Here is a 14565-nt window from a genome sequence, read left to right as displayed (position 1 = left end):
ATTTGGGTTTCGCCATGATTCCGGGCTGCTCTACACCCTGCCCAGTGCAGAGCCCCCGTCCTCAAGCGATCCTCCAACCCAAGCCTCCGAGTAGCCGGATTACAGGCGCACGCCACTACGCCCGGTATCAAAAACAAAGGATATAGTTGATTAATCAATTCAAAATTCGTTCTGAGATTGAAAAGTGGGTATTTTCCATCGAAAATACCCATGTGTAGCGATAAATCCATATAGCCATCATGTGTCACTGTTTTGACCTCATTTTCGATATCAGCGACCCTGAAAACATAAGAAATGACATATCACATGCCCTAGTAAGCCATAATTATCAAATTTTACCTGAAAATGGGTACATTTGGTGGCCATTTTGAATTTTTGCATTTTCCCAACCCAAGACATCATCCTATGTCAAAATGTTCAACGGATTCGTGATCAGCATGAAATTTGGCCATAAAAACACTCCTTTCAAAAAAAGTATGGTTGTATGCCCAACCCTAGCAGTACGCACTGTATACAACCCAAAAACCTTGAGTAGCTTTCACCCTTGTTCTGGGGGGATTTCAATGAACAAATTGTAAAAACAATGTTGCATGATAAACGTTTCTGCAAGATGTGCAAAAACATTAATCTCTATAAACAGCTGCCAATCGTCATGTGACGGGTGGAAAAAACATTGGCTCTGCAATTTAGAAAACGCGTTAGTATATATGGCAAACAGCTCGGAAATTGGGTGTTATCGAACATATTTTGCTTTGGAACTCACAAAGAGAAACCATACAACCTTTGTAAATCATGTTCCTCTTCCTTGTCGTTGTAGCAACTGCTGACTGTACATCCTGATCAGGACACAAACTGTACCGTCATCCACTGTTGGGTGCTCGGCAAGTGGCTTAAGCATTCAAACAAGCACTCCAATTGAATGGTTGATGAGGAACGGCTGGCCAGGCTATAGCTGCATACCAGATAGGATCCCTTAAACTTTAAAGCCGGTCTTCACCGCACCCGCAGCAGTTAAAGAAATTCAATGAATTTGTTCAAATAATGACTTTATCCACCAATGAGTTGCTGTTTAATGTAGAACAACCCTAGAGACATTGCAAAGTTAATCGCCCGTGAAATAAACATTGCAGATGATCCACCGCATTGCCTGTTTGAACTGTGCACGTTGTACATTGGTTCGCGGTCCATGCAAACGTTATAACTTTATTTTAAAAAGTCCGTTTTTCACCAGATTTGCTTTGATCTCTTGTGGAGCACCTCGCGAAACCTCTGAAAATATAGAGACAGATCTGGTGGACGCTATGGATAAGCAGTCCCTGTGGGGGACAGGGCACAATGTCAAACAGTGAATGCATTAAATCATATCGCTCAATGAATCTGGTTAATTTGGGCACATTCCTAAATCATTCGTTCACGCAATATAATTCCCCAAACAGGAGAAAAAGATAAGTTTAATGCTTTGGAAATTTCATATTTTCTTATGTTTATATTTTAATGAGGGACCATAGCCTTACTTAAAGTAAATAGGTATATATGCTTAGTTATAAGACTTGTTTTTTCTTTAAATTATCAGATTTCACTCCAGATTTCAACTTATTTAGGCTGGATGGTATCCGATTCTCAAAACTGAAATATTTCGATGATTTACTTTAACTCGTCCATTAGAGTAGATCGTGGAAAATTGCATCATATAATGCATGAAATCGCTCCGAGCTCCTAATTTGAAAACTATAGCACTTACAAAAGTGATGTATACAGTGATTTGTAGCTATGATGAACAGGCATTTGATAATGTGAGTGAGGAAAGTGAAATGAAAAACTTTATGATTAAGAAATTGTTGCGGCCTGTTCCAAGTCAAGGCATGGTTGAGCAGGGCAAAAAACAGGGTGGCTTCAGACGCCAGCGAGGTTACCTTGGAAAGGCCTGAAGATTCCAAAGAGAGCGGTGACCAGTGAGTGTTTCCTGGTCTGTGAAACCCTAGAACAACAAAACAGCTTCTGAAAGCTCGTTCCAGAGATGGGAGAAGTGAGGAATAAATGAGTTAAGGTGTACAGTCAGCTTGGATTTTTGAAGGTTAATCAGGAGGGAGTGACTGGAAGAATGCGTGCATCCTGGGGTAGCTGGGGAGGGTATGGGGAGCCTGATAAATGATATAATTAAATATGCCCGTTAATTATCTTCAAAAGAGGTGTTTTAATTAACCCAAGCACCCAATTTTCAGTCATGCACTTCCTTGGAGTTTTCTTCATATGCATGCAAAGTTTCAGGATGCTAAGTTTCATTATTTTGGAGTTGCAGATGAGACACACTCACCCACACACACAATGACATTTATTTGTACATATACATATGCATATATACGTGCAAGCCCTTCCATTGCCTAAATTTTTGCAACAATGAAAACAAAGACCAACACATTCCTGTCTTGCATTTCCTTGTGTATTTTCAGAGGTTGCCCTTCAGTTACTGTTGCACAAAATGTTTGACAATGATTAATGTGTCTAATACTCAAATAGGTTTAACCTGAAACTGGAGCCTCTCATTCTTAGGGATGCTCAGAGAGCCAACTAGGAGGCACTCATTGTGCAAAATAGGGGACACTTACAAGGATGTCATTAGCACAGGCTGCAGTCAAAATTGCTCACCTACTTTGTTATCTCAGCCATCCACTTAATTTGACTGTTTTGGATACGTTATCTTGCATTGTTTATTTTGCTTCTCTACATGTATTGCATCAAAGGTGTGGGCACATTGTTTAGATGACTTGTCTCTCCAGATTTGTTGTTAATTGGTAATTTTGATCATGGATTCTTTTCATAGTATATTTGGGTGTTGAACCTTTTTTTTTGGTAGGAACGAGGCTCATGGAAGAGCAAAGTAGAACTAACAGTGGGTCAAACATCAAGGGAATGAATGAACAGGAGAAGAAGAGAGGAAACACTGAAACTATCAAGTAAAACTGTTGGGTTCGGTTGGTGAATGGGGGTAATGAAGATCATGTGACCAAATTGGGGATGAAAAGAGATGGTGGTGCATTGCTTGCTTTTGAAGTCATGGAGGGACAAGTGAGACAAAACAGCTTCTGAAAGCTAGTTCCAGAGATGGGAGAAGTGAGGAATAAATGAGTTAAGGTGTACAGTCAGCCTGGATTTTTGAAGGTTAATCAGGAGGGAGTGACTGGAAGAATGCGTGCATCCTGGGGTAGCTGGGGAGGGTATGGGGAGCCTGATAAATGATATAATTAAATATGCCCGTGAATTATCTTCAAAAGAGGTGTTTTAATTAACCCAAGCACCCAATTTTCAGTCATGCACTTCCTTGGAGTTTTCTTCATATGCATGCAAAGTTTCAGGATGCTAAGTTTCATTATTTTGGAGTTGCAGATGAGACACACTCACCCACACACACAATGACATTTATTTGTACATATACATATGCATATATACGTGCAAGCCCTTCCATTGCCTAAATTTTTGCAACAATGAAAACAAAGACCAACACATTCCTGTCTTGCATTTCCTTGGGTATTTTCAGAGGTTGCCCTTCAGTTACTGTTGCACAAAATGTTTGACAATGATTAATGTGTCTAATACTCAAATAGGTTTAACCTGAAACTGGAGCCTCTCATTCTTAGGGATGCTCAGAGAGCCAACTAGGAGGCACTCATTGTGCAAAATAGGGGACACTTACAAGGATGTCATTAGCACAGGCTGCAGTCAAAATTGCTCACCTACTTTGTTATCTCAGCCATCCACTTAATTTGACTGTTTTGGATACGTTATCTTGCATTGTTTATTTTGCTTCTCTACATGTATTGCATCAAAGGTGTGGGCACATTGTTTAGATGACTTGTCTCTCCAGATTTGTTGTTAATTGGTAATTTTGATCATGGATTCTTTTCGTAGTATATTTGGGTGTTGAACCTTTTTTTTTGGTAGGAACGAGGCTCATGGAAGAGCAAAGTAGAACTAACAGTGGGTCAAACATCAAGGGAATGAATGAACAGGAGAAGAAGAGAGGAAACACTGAAACTATCAAGTAAAACTGTTGGGTTCGGTTGGTGAATGGGGGTAATGAAGATCATGTGACCAAATTGGGGATGACAAGAGATGGTGGTGCATTGCTTGCTTTTGAAGTCATGGAGGGACAAGTGAGACAAAACAGCTTCTGAAAGCTAGTTCCAGAGATGGGAGAAGTGAGGAATAAATGAGTTAAGGTGTACAGTCAGCCTGGATTTTTGAAGGTTAATCAGGAGGGAGTGACTGGAAGAATGCGTGCATCCTGGGGTAGCTGGGGAGGGTTGGAGGACTAAGAGAGCGGCATTGGGGGGAGCAATGGCAGAAAACAGAGATCACTGACCTGCCTGCGATGTGACAGCAACAGACCTGTGTTTCAACCTCATCACGGGAGATTCCAATAAATTTGAGAGCTTTGGATTCCCCAGAATCCAGGAGAAGCAGATGTGAAGCTGATTCGCCAACCCATAGCGAAGAGCTTCACTCCATTAAGCTATGGACAAAGGCCTTGTAGACTGTAATGAGTAGCTCTGATTTTCCAAGGAGACTTGGATCAATGTAGGAAGCTCAGTCTACAGCTGGATTTGGAACTTTGCTTTCTGGTCAGCCCAGGAAAGGTCATGGTTCTTGGTGAGGCTAAGAGGTTAAAGAGACAACATTTTTTTGGGCTGGAGTAGGAACTAATAGGTTAGGTTTGTCCAACCAGAATAAGTAAAAGTGACATTAATGTGTAATTACTTTGCTTATTTGCTTTATAATAATAATGGCTTGTCATGTAATTCAACAGGAAGTGATCCAGCAGAAAGTGAAACAACAGTTGAGCAAACAGCAGCGTGCGGCACAGCGTCGCCGCCTGCTAAAGGGAGAGTCAAGCTTGGTAACAAAATTGCGCCGAGAAAACCGTGATATCATTCACTCGAGCCTGGAATGCAACTCCTTCTGGAACTGAAAGCGAGACACTTGGGGAGTTTTTTTTTTCCAGACATCTGGACGCTGGGTACCCTTCATCACTTTGTGAATGCCACGTGAGGAATGATCTGATTGGTTCAATAGCCCAACAACGTGTGATATGCAGGCTTGTCTTTTGCATCCACCTGATGTGCCAATATGCTCTGCATATAACTCTGGAATGTTTTGGTGATTTTGACGTTATGTCTTATTCACCTTATTTGTAGACAAAAGTGATTATATGAACTGATTTGTTTGTATGTCAAGAAGATAAAATTTATTGGGTTTGCCCTTTTCCACATCCCAATAACAGATTTGTTTTTTTTGAAGAAATTCTCCTTGTGGTTTTGTAGTTCATGCTTATTGCTCAGTGCGATTATTTTTGATGCCTTTTGTCGGCCTTAATTTTCGGATTGAGTACACAAGTTACTGTACAATAGACCGTTGAACTTATACGTTGTAGATTTCACAATCTGCTTAATATTTCTTTTTGATGCTGTGACCCCTGCAGTCACTTTTGTAAAAGGGTGGTGGTTCTTTTTTGGAGTAAACAACGAGTATTTTAACCTGGTAGGATGGCCTGGCGGTATACACACTTGCCTCGAAGACGTTTAGCCTGGGTTTTAATTGTGGCCCAGCTATAAACTGTCATCCCCGTGTTTCACAAGAAGGGTGATTCATCAATGTGAGTGCCGTCCCTCGGGTGGACGTTAAACTGGGTGTCCTGTCTGCTGGTATTAGTTTGTGGATGTTAAAGATTCCAAGGTGTCCTTTGTGAAAAGTTGGCGAGCAATCGCCTGCACCATGAACAAACACCAAATTCTTGCCCGAACTTCGACAGCATTGCATTAGCGGTACAACACCACCCTCAAGTAATGATGCTAACCCGCAGCCTTGTGCTGCATCCAAAAGAAGACTAGCATTTCAAAAAAACATCATTATGATCGGCAGTATGTGGTGCCTTCTGGCCAATCCATGACTCACAACACCTGGCTTACAAAGAAATTACTACGAAATTGATCGCTGCTAATAGATGAATCCTGGCGAGCTCGAGTGGCCTTTACTTTGACCAACAGTGTAGCTGCTTTCAAAGAAACACTGAACTTTGATACACGAGGTGGCCATTTGGCCCATTGTCTTTGCTACATCAAAACCCCAATTCAATCGAACAGTTTATTAACTTAAATTCATGAGGGTGATGGAGGAATTGGAATGAGAATAGTGAAGCAGGCACAGATGTCACCGTCATGTCGTACGATGTCTGATCGAAACATTCCGGGACTGCATTTTTTATGACAAAACTAAATGACAACACAGTTAATCAAATATAGCCCCTTCAAAGTAGTCTCTTCTTGATAGAACACAATGATTCCACTTGTCCTGCCATTGTTTGAATCATCTCTGGTACAGTACTCTTCTTTTGGAATGGCCTTCAGTTCCTGGGTTGCATTTTGAATTATTATTTTGTACTCGCAAATACCACCCGTCGCTTCGCTGATGGGAATAATAAAGGGAGGTGGGGGAAGAGGTGGGGGAAGAGGTGGGGGAAGGGAAAACAGTGTGAGGTGAGAGGAAAGGAAGGCAAACGTATAGTGCTGCGTTAATTGCGATTCATACCATCTCATCATAATAATTCTGCATAGAACAACAGTGAAGATGGAAACAAAATAATGTCTGAAATACATTTTCTACCGGTCATACTATAAACACGGCCCGGACATGTCCGAAGACAATTCCCGCCGGACGCATCCGGAGCCAAGCCATCCGGACACAAACACTGCTTGGACACATCCGAACACAAACTCCCATTCAGAGGCGTGCAGACACAAACTCCCGTCCGGAGAAAAACCCGTCCGGAGACAAACTCGCGTCCAGACACAAAGTCCCGTCCAGACATAAATACAAGGAAATCTAACACAGGTGGAGGCCATTCAGCCCATCATGCCTGCGCGAACACCATACTAATTTAACTGCACAAGATCCAAGAAGTTATTAATTAATAATAATAATAATAAAAATTGTTTGTTTGTTTGTTTTGGGGGTTTTTAGGTCATCTCTGCCGAGATGACTTCATAAAGCCAGACCAAATGTCCGTCCGTCAACAATTTTTCTTTCCGATCTTGATGAAACTTAGTATGTGGGTAGAGGTCGATGAGAGTTGCACAACGATATAACTTTTGTTCAGGTTCAAGGTCAGGGTCAAGGTCACGAGGTCACGTCAGTTATAAAAATTGCCATTTTCAAAACCTATCTAGTCTGCCATTCTACAAGATATTCAGCAACTGTTTATTGATTGCGATAGTAAAAAATATTATCTTGTATCTAACCGGACAAATTTTTGAATTTCCGTCCCGTTTGACCGCCACGTAACCTGGAAGATGGTCAAAAACACCTCACGGTACAAAGAAAACTTTTTACTTCCGATCTTGATGAAATTTGGTATGTGGGTAGAGGTCGATGAGTGATACCCAACGACATTTTTTTCCAGATTCAAGGTCAGGGTCAAGGTCACGAAAGTTGTGAAAGTCGCCATTTTCAAAACCTATCTTGTCTGTCATTTTAGGAGATATCTGGCAACGGTTCATCGATTATGATAGTAAAAAACATTATAGAGATGATCGTCACCCCCACACGTGGGTAATTTGTTGTAATTTTTGTATTCTTTTTTCTTCCCCTCAGGGGAAGAGGCATGGGCTTTGGTTAAAAACACACATCAATCACACAACCCCCCTTGACAAGACCCCCACCAACAGCACTCCGTACACATGCACACAATCATCCATCAATGCTCAAACTACCTAAAAGTCTTATCAACATCCCCATACAACTCTATCTCCATAACTTCCAGGTACCTATCTAATTCTAATTTAAACTTATCAACTGTTTCTGCTGCCACTACCTTTCCAGGGAGGCTATTACATGCATTAACTACACTCTGAGTAAAAGTCCCCTGCCTTGCTACCGTCTTAACTCTCCTCTTCTTTACTCTCAGGAAATACCACCCAGATTTGTCCGGAGCCAAGCTTTACGGACACAAACAGTGCCCGGACGTGTCTGGAGACAAACTCCCGTCCAGACTTAAATACTGCCCCGATACATTTGGAGACAAACACCGCCCGGACGCAACCGGAGCTGACCTGTCCAGAGACGAACTCCTGTCCGGACACATCCGGAGGTAAACTCCCATCTGGACATAAACACCACCCGGATGTGTCTGCAGCCAAGCTGTCCGGAGACAAACTCCCATCAGGACACGACTGGAGATAAATACCATCCAGAAATAACCACTGTCTGTAAATGTCCAGAGACAGATAGAGAGGGGAGGGGAGAGTAAGAGAGGTGTGGGAGGAGGGTGCTGCTCTGTATTGAGAGGGGGTGGAGCAAGGATAGAACAAAGAGAGAGGGGAGGAAGTAGGGGAGTTGGAGAGAATGTTATGCTTTATGAACAACACACACACACACACACACACACACACACACACACACACACACACACACACACACACACACACACACACACACACACACACACACACACACACACACACACACACACACACACACACACACACGTGCTTGGCTGATATCGGCAATTTTTGGGAATCGGCAAGTTGGAGTCGGTGTGATTACCAACTACAGTACGTACTATATACAACCCAAAAACCGGAGTAGCTTTCCCTGAAAACAACGTTAAATTTATATTGAAGTTTCAGGGATATGTTCACAAACATTAATCTTTACAAACGGATACTTGTGACGGGTGGAAAAAATTTTCGCTCCGTAATTTAGAAAATGTGTTAATACAGCAAATGGCTCAGAAAACGGGTGTTATTTCACAACAACTTGCTCAGGATGACGGAGCACGAACCACTCGCTCGGGATAACGGAGCACGAACCACTCGCTCGGGATGACGGAGCACGAACCAATCGCTCGGGATGACGGAGCACGAACCACTCATTTGGGATGACGGAGCACGAACCACTCGTTTGGGATGGCTGAGCACGAACCACTCGCTCGGTATGACGGAGCACGAACCACTCGCTCGGGATGACGGAGCACGAACCACTCGCTCGGGATGACGGAGCACGAACCACTCGCTCGGGATGACGGAGCACGAACCACTCGCTCGGGATGACGGAGCACGAACCACTCGCTCAGGATGACAGAGCACGAACCACTCGCTCGGTATGACGGAGCTCGAACCACTCGCTCGGTATGACGGATCTCGAACCACTCGCTCAGTATGACAGAGCACAAACCACTCGCTCGGTATGACGGAGCTCGAACCACTCGCTCGGTATGACGGATCTCGAACCACTCGCTCAGTATGACGGAGCACGAACCACTCGCTCGGTATGACGGAGCACGAACCACTCGCTCGGGATGACGGAGCACGAACCACTAGCTCGAGATAATGGAGCGGGAACCACTCATTTGGGATGACTGACCATGATCCACTCGTTTGGGATGAAGGAGCACCAACCACTTGGTCTGAATGATGTGGTGTGGCAAAAGCATCTACAGTGAGTGAACGATTTGATCACAATGACATAGTGCAGTACTGCTTTTGACTGAAGGGTGCCTCACCAAGTGGATTAAGCACTCAAGCAAGCACTCCAATGAAATGGTTCATAAGGAACGGCTGGCCAAGCTGTGGCTGCATACCATATGGGATCCCTTTAAGGTTAAAGCTGGTCTTCACCACACCCGCAGCAGTTAAATAAATTTAATGAATTCGTTCAAATAATGACTTTATAGTTCATCCACAAAAGAGTTTCAGTCCTCGGACTATTATTCATAATTTCCATCAACGATTTGGACAGTGGGGTGAAGAGTAGGTTTTCCAAATTTTCAGATGTCACAAAGCTTGGAGGTAAGGTGGATAGCAGAGGGGGTGGTGATCAGATTCAGGAAAGTATTGAAACTTGCATAGATTGGGTAAAAGATTGGCAGATGCAATTTTAACTGAGCAAGTGCAAGGTGTTGGGGACGTGGCAGAATAATGAAAGTAAAGATTATATGATGTAAGGAGCAATTTTTCAGCGTGTTACACAGGAGAAGGATCTGGGGGTAGTAATAGATTCAGGAGGTAAGCAGGTAGCACAATGCCAGGCAGCTAAAGGTAAAGCAAATAGGGTTTTAGTTAGTCGATAACTTTAAATTGGAATTGGATAAGTGCCTGGAAGTATTTGAAATAGAGTGGTGCAGGATGTTGGCAGGACTTTTAGGTAGCTTAAGCATTGACGGGTGATTCTGTGCATCTGTATGGAGTGTTGTTGGTGGGGGTCTTGTTAAGCGGTGTTGTGGGGTTGATGTGCTTTTTTTTTAACCCAAGACCATCTTTGCCCATGTCCCCTCCCCTGGTGATTTTTCTTCTTTTTTTGATCTGGTGTTGATAAATTGGTGGTGTTGATGTGGCGCAGGCAGGATGGGCCGAATGGCCTCCACATGCATATAATATCCTTGTGTGTGTGTGTGTACCCTAAGATCTTAAGCCAGCCACCTTAACCATTAAGCCAACAGTAGGCTTACATTTTGAATGATGGTTGGCACATTCTAAAACCTCTTTCTATTTTGGGTGCATTTCAGTTGTTGGAAGAGAAAAATGTCACTTGGCACTAAATCTGGTGAATACGGTGGGTGGTGAACCAGTGAGATCTTGTGCTTGGCCAAACATTCTCATGTGGAGCATTGAATGTCCCGGCACATCATCGTGATACATCATTCACAAACTTGACTCCTGCATCTTTCAGAACGTCCAAATATACCTCCTCTTCACATTTGAGGGAAACCCATCCTGCTTTCTTTAGTCGAGGTGATGACAGGATCCTCCACAGAGATGACTGACGCTTAGTATCGTGGCCGACACCACAAACCCGTCTCGTCGCCTGTAATGTTGCTGGACAGGAGGTTATCATTCCCTGAAGGATCAATGAGTTCCTGAGACTGTGCGGAAACATTCCGCTGATGCAGTGCCACATGTTTCCAATCAGCTGGTACTCATTTTTGCCAACATTGAAAGGATGAGAGGCTGAATCAACCCCCCTGGTGTTATCTCACAGCAAGATAGGGGCTCAAACTTGATACCCTAAGATCTTAAGCCATCCACCTTAACCGTTTAGCCAACAGCAGGGTTGCATTTTGATTATGGGGCACTGATGGCTTTCACATCCTAATAGTCTGCAGCTGGAGTCTGTTCCGGAGCGGGAGCCTAAATCGTCCTTCTGTTCTGGAGCGAGAGTCCAAATCGTCCTGTTCCAGAGTGGGAGCCCAAATAATCCTGTTCCGGAGCGAGAGCCCAAATCATCCTTCTGTTCTGGAGTGACAGCCCAAATCATCCTTCTGTTCCGGAGTGGGAGCCTAAATCGTCCTCTTCTGGAGCAGGAACCTAAATCATCCTTCTGTTCTGGAGCGAGAGCCCAGATCATCCTTCTGTTATGGAGCGATAACCCAAATGATCCTTCTGTTCTAGAGCGAGAACCCAAATCATCCTTCTGTTCTGGAGGGAGAACCCAAATCATCCTTCTGTTCCAGAGCGAGAACCCAAATCATCCTTCTGTTCCGGAGCGAGAACCCAAATCATCCTTCTGTTCCGGAGCGAGAACCCAAATCGTCCTTCTGTTCCGGAGCGAGAACCCAAATCGTCCTTCTGTTCCGGAGCGAGAACCCAAATCGTCCTTCTGTTCCGGAGCGAGAACCCAAATCATCTTTGTGTTCCAGAGTGAGAACCCAAATCATCTTTGTGTTCCGGAGTGAGAACCCAAACCATCCCATTCCGGAGTGAGAACCCAAATCGTCCTTCTGTTCCGAATCGATTTCCCAAATCATTCTCTTGTTCCAGAGTGAGAACCCGTGGGACGGACTAATTGAGGAGACCCCCTGCCCCCCTCATTCCCAAATATTGAGTCAAAATTGTTTGACATGTGCCATGAGAGACACCAGCTTCTTCCACTACTTCACAAATAATGTCACGAACACTGAGCCACTGATGGATCATCGTCATCATCAATGGAAGTTTGGCCACTTTCAGTTTAACCATGACAGCTTCATCCCCAAATGCAGTTTTTACCATTGCACAGGTTTCCGTGGCTGTCTTACCGACATTCACAGAAGTTGCTACTTCAAGTCAGACATTTTACAATGGGACAGAAATATAAACACTGCTGCACAAAAACAGCGAGTCAGTCAACACAAAGTCCAACGAGCAACACAGCGAGTTCAGGACCAGATGAGGACCCAATTAAATAAATACAAACGAATTAAAGGCAGTCAGCATAGGTTTACCAAAGGTAGTTCCTGTCGGACAAATCTTTTAGAGTTCTATGAAGCAGTGTCTGATTAGGTGGATGAGGGAAAGGCAGTGGGCATAGTATTTCTATACTTTATGAAGGCATTTGATAAGGTACCACATCGGTGGTTGTTAGCCAAAGTGAGGGCTTGTGGAGTGGGTGATCAGGTGGCTAATTGGATTGCAAACTGGCTGAGTAATAGGAAGCAACGAGTAGTTGTGAGTGGGAGGATGTCTTGCTGGGAGGATGTAAGTAAGGGGGTACCTCAGGGATCAATAATCGAACCATTACTATTCATTGTTGACATCAATGATTTGGATAATTTGGTGAAGAGTAAGCTTTCCAAATTTGCAGAAGACACAAAGCTTGGAGGTGAAGTGGATAGTAGAGGGGGTGGTGATCAGATTCAGGAAAGTATTAAAACTTGCATAGATTGGACAGAAGATTGGCAGATGGAATTTAACCTGAGCAAGTGTAAGGTGTTTGGGATGGGAAAGAACAATTAAAATAGAGATTACATGATGCAAGGGGTAATTTTGGAGCGTGTCACACGGGAGAAAAATCTGGGGATGGTAATAGATACGGGAGGGAAGCAGGCAGCACAGTGCCAGACAGTTATAGGTAAAGCAAACAGGGTTTTCGGTTGTCTTCAGAGGAGGATCATTTATAAATCAAAAGAGGTGGTGTTAATATTGTGCAGGAATTTAGTGAGGGCCACATCGAGAATATTGTGTGCAGTTTTGGTCACCACAATTCAGGAAAGACAGATGCCAGAGAGAGGGCTCAGCACAGGCCTACTTGATTCTGTTCCTCGCTCGACTCAGCTATGAGGAGCGGCTGAAGGAGACAGGGCTTTATACACTAGAAAAGAGGCGGTTGCGAGGAGATATGATGGAGATGTTAAAGAGAATGAAAGGTATCAATAATATAAGTGCAGATGAATTATATATTCAACAGAGTATACAGAGACAGGATCAGGGGCCATAGCCTGAGAGTAAAGAAGAGGAGAGTTAAGATAGTGGTAAGGCAGGGGACTTTTACACAGAGTAGTTAATGCATGGAATGGTCTCCCTGGTGTGATGTATTGCTATGTTGCATCTGCGCATGCGTGGACCGGCCTGGTGTGCGATGGTCAGATTAAAAGCTTGTTGAACAATGGCGGCGTTATGGTCACCCGTGTTTCTCCTTGCCTCTTGACACACATTTCGGTTCTGGGAGAAAACACCTGGAAAAGTAGTGGTAGCAGAAACAGTAGATAAGTTTAAATTAGAATTAGATAGATACCTGGAAGTTATGGAGATGGAGGGTTGTTGTGAAGTTGACAGGACTTTTGGGTAGTTTGAGCATTTATGGGTGATTTTGTGTGTAATATATGTTTGAAGTGCCTGCAGTTCAGAAACAACTTTGGTGTTGTTGTTTAGTTGTTGTTGTTGTTGTTGTTGTTCGTTATCTCAACGGAACTAGAAAAATATAGGCCACTTCTTGTGCAGCGCAAATGGCTGACAAGCTGGAGTCTGGCTTATGTTACATGGTGTCAGAAGTGATCTGCAAATAACTCTGTTCATTCGTGCCATCTGAATCTGGTATCTGAGATACATAAACGATGCCATCCGTTGACTTTGAGCACCCCACGATTGACTGGCATTCGGCTTCGTGATATCAGGAAGTTGTTAGATTTTGAAATCACGTTGGATTTGTTTTCGATGGTCCGTTGGCTGATCTGCCTGATGAACGCAAGGCAGCCTGGCTTGGAACATGGATCGGAGAACAAGGACGAGAGATATACAAGACTTTTGAATGGATTGAAGGTGAGAAGGATGACCCCAACAAAGTTCTGGATAAATTTGAATTGTATTTTCATCCCCGAAAAAAGCAAGCATATCGCGAGGCATCGGCTGTTCAAGAGGAAACAAAGCTCCAAGGAATCGTTTGACGACTTTGTTAAGGTCTTGAATCTCATTCTCTTGGACTGTGAGTATGTGCAATCTGAAGATGTGCTCGTGGATGTCATTATCCAAGCCGTGTATGAGGAGAAGGTCTCGGAGTGCCTGCGAGACAGAAGTGAGGAACTTACGCTGGCCAAAGCTCTTCAAGTGGATCAGCAATATGAGCTTTCAAGGACTCAAGTTCGCATTGTCCGTGATGAGGACACGAGTGTAGCTGCAGTACACCACAAACAAGTGAGGCCGAAACCACAATGTAACCCAGCACCACAACTGCCATCACACAGGAGATCAACCCCGAATAGACCCCAATGTAAAAACAGCTGCCACCGCTGTGGAAAGGATCCTAACCATGCATGGAATCATG

At 43.7% G+C, this 14565-nt stretch overlaps 1 protein-coding gene across 3 annotated transcripts in view; it reads left to right on the top strand.

Annotated features, from left to right (window-relative positions):
• The window catches only part of RIOK2 (RIO kinase 2), a 52011-nt gene extending 46475 nt beyond the window's left edge, over positions 1-5536 (top strand). For 2 of the 3 annotated variants that reach the window (XM_085877255.1, XM_085877253.1), the window contains one exon: positions 4805-5536. In XM_085877255.1, the coding sequence (XP_085733381.1) occupies positions 4805-4966 (162 nt within the window). In that variant the 3' untranslated portion in view covers positions 4967-5536. The remainder of the gene's footprint in view (positions 1-4804) is intronic. The other variant, XM_085877254.1, reaches the window with a different exon arrangement.
• Positions 5537-14565: the final 9029 nt, after the last annotated feature.

Source organism: Eptatretus burgeri, chromosome 4, assembly GCF_056783735.1.
Source record: "Eptatretus burgeri isolate ZD-2024b chromosome 4, Ebu_testis_v1, whole genome shotgun sequence".
Lineage (NCBI taxonomy): Eukaryota > Metazoa > Chordata > Myxini > Myxiniformes > Myxinidae > Eptatretus > Eptatretus burgeri.
The sequence above is the reverse complement of the archived record's forward strand: the minus strand, read 5'-3'. Positions and strand labels throughout refer to the sequence as shown.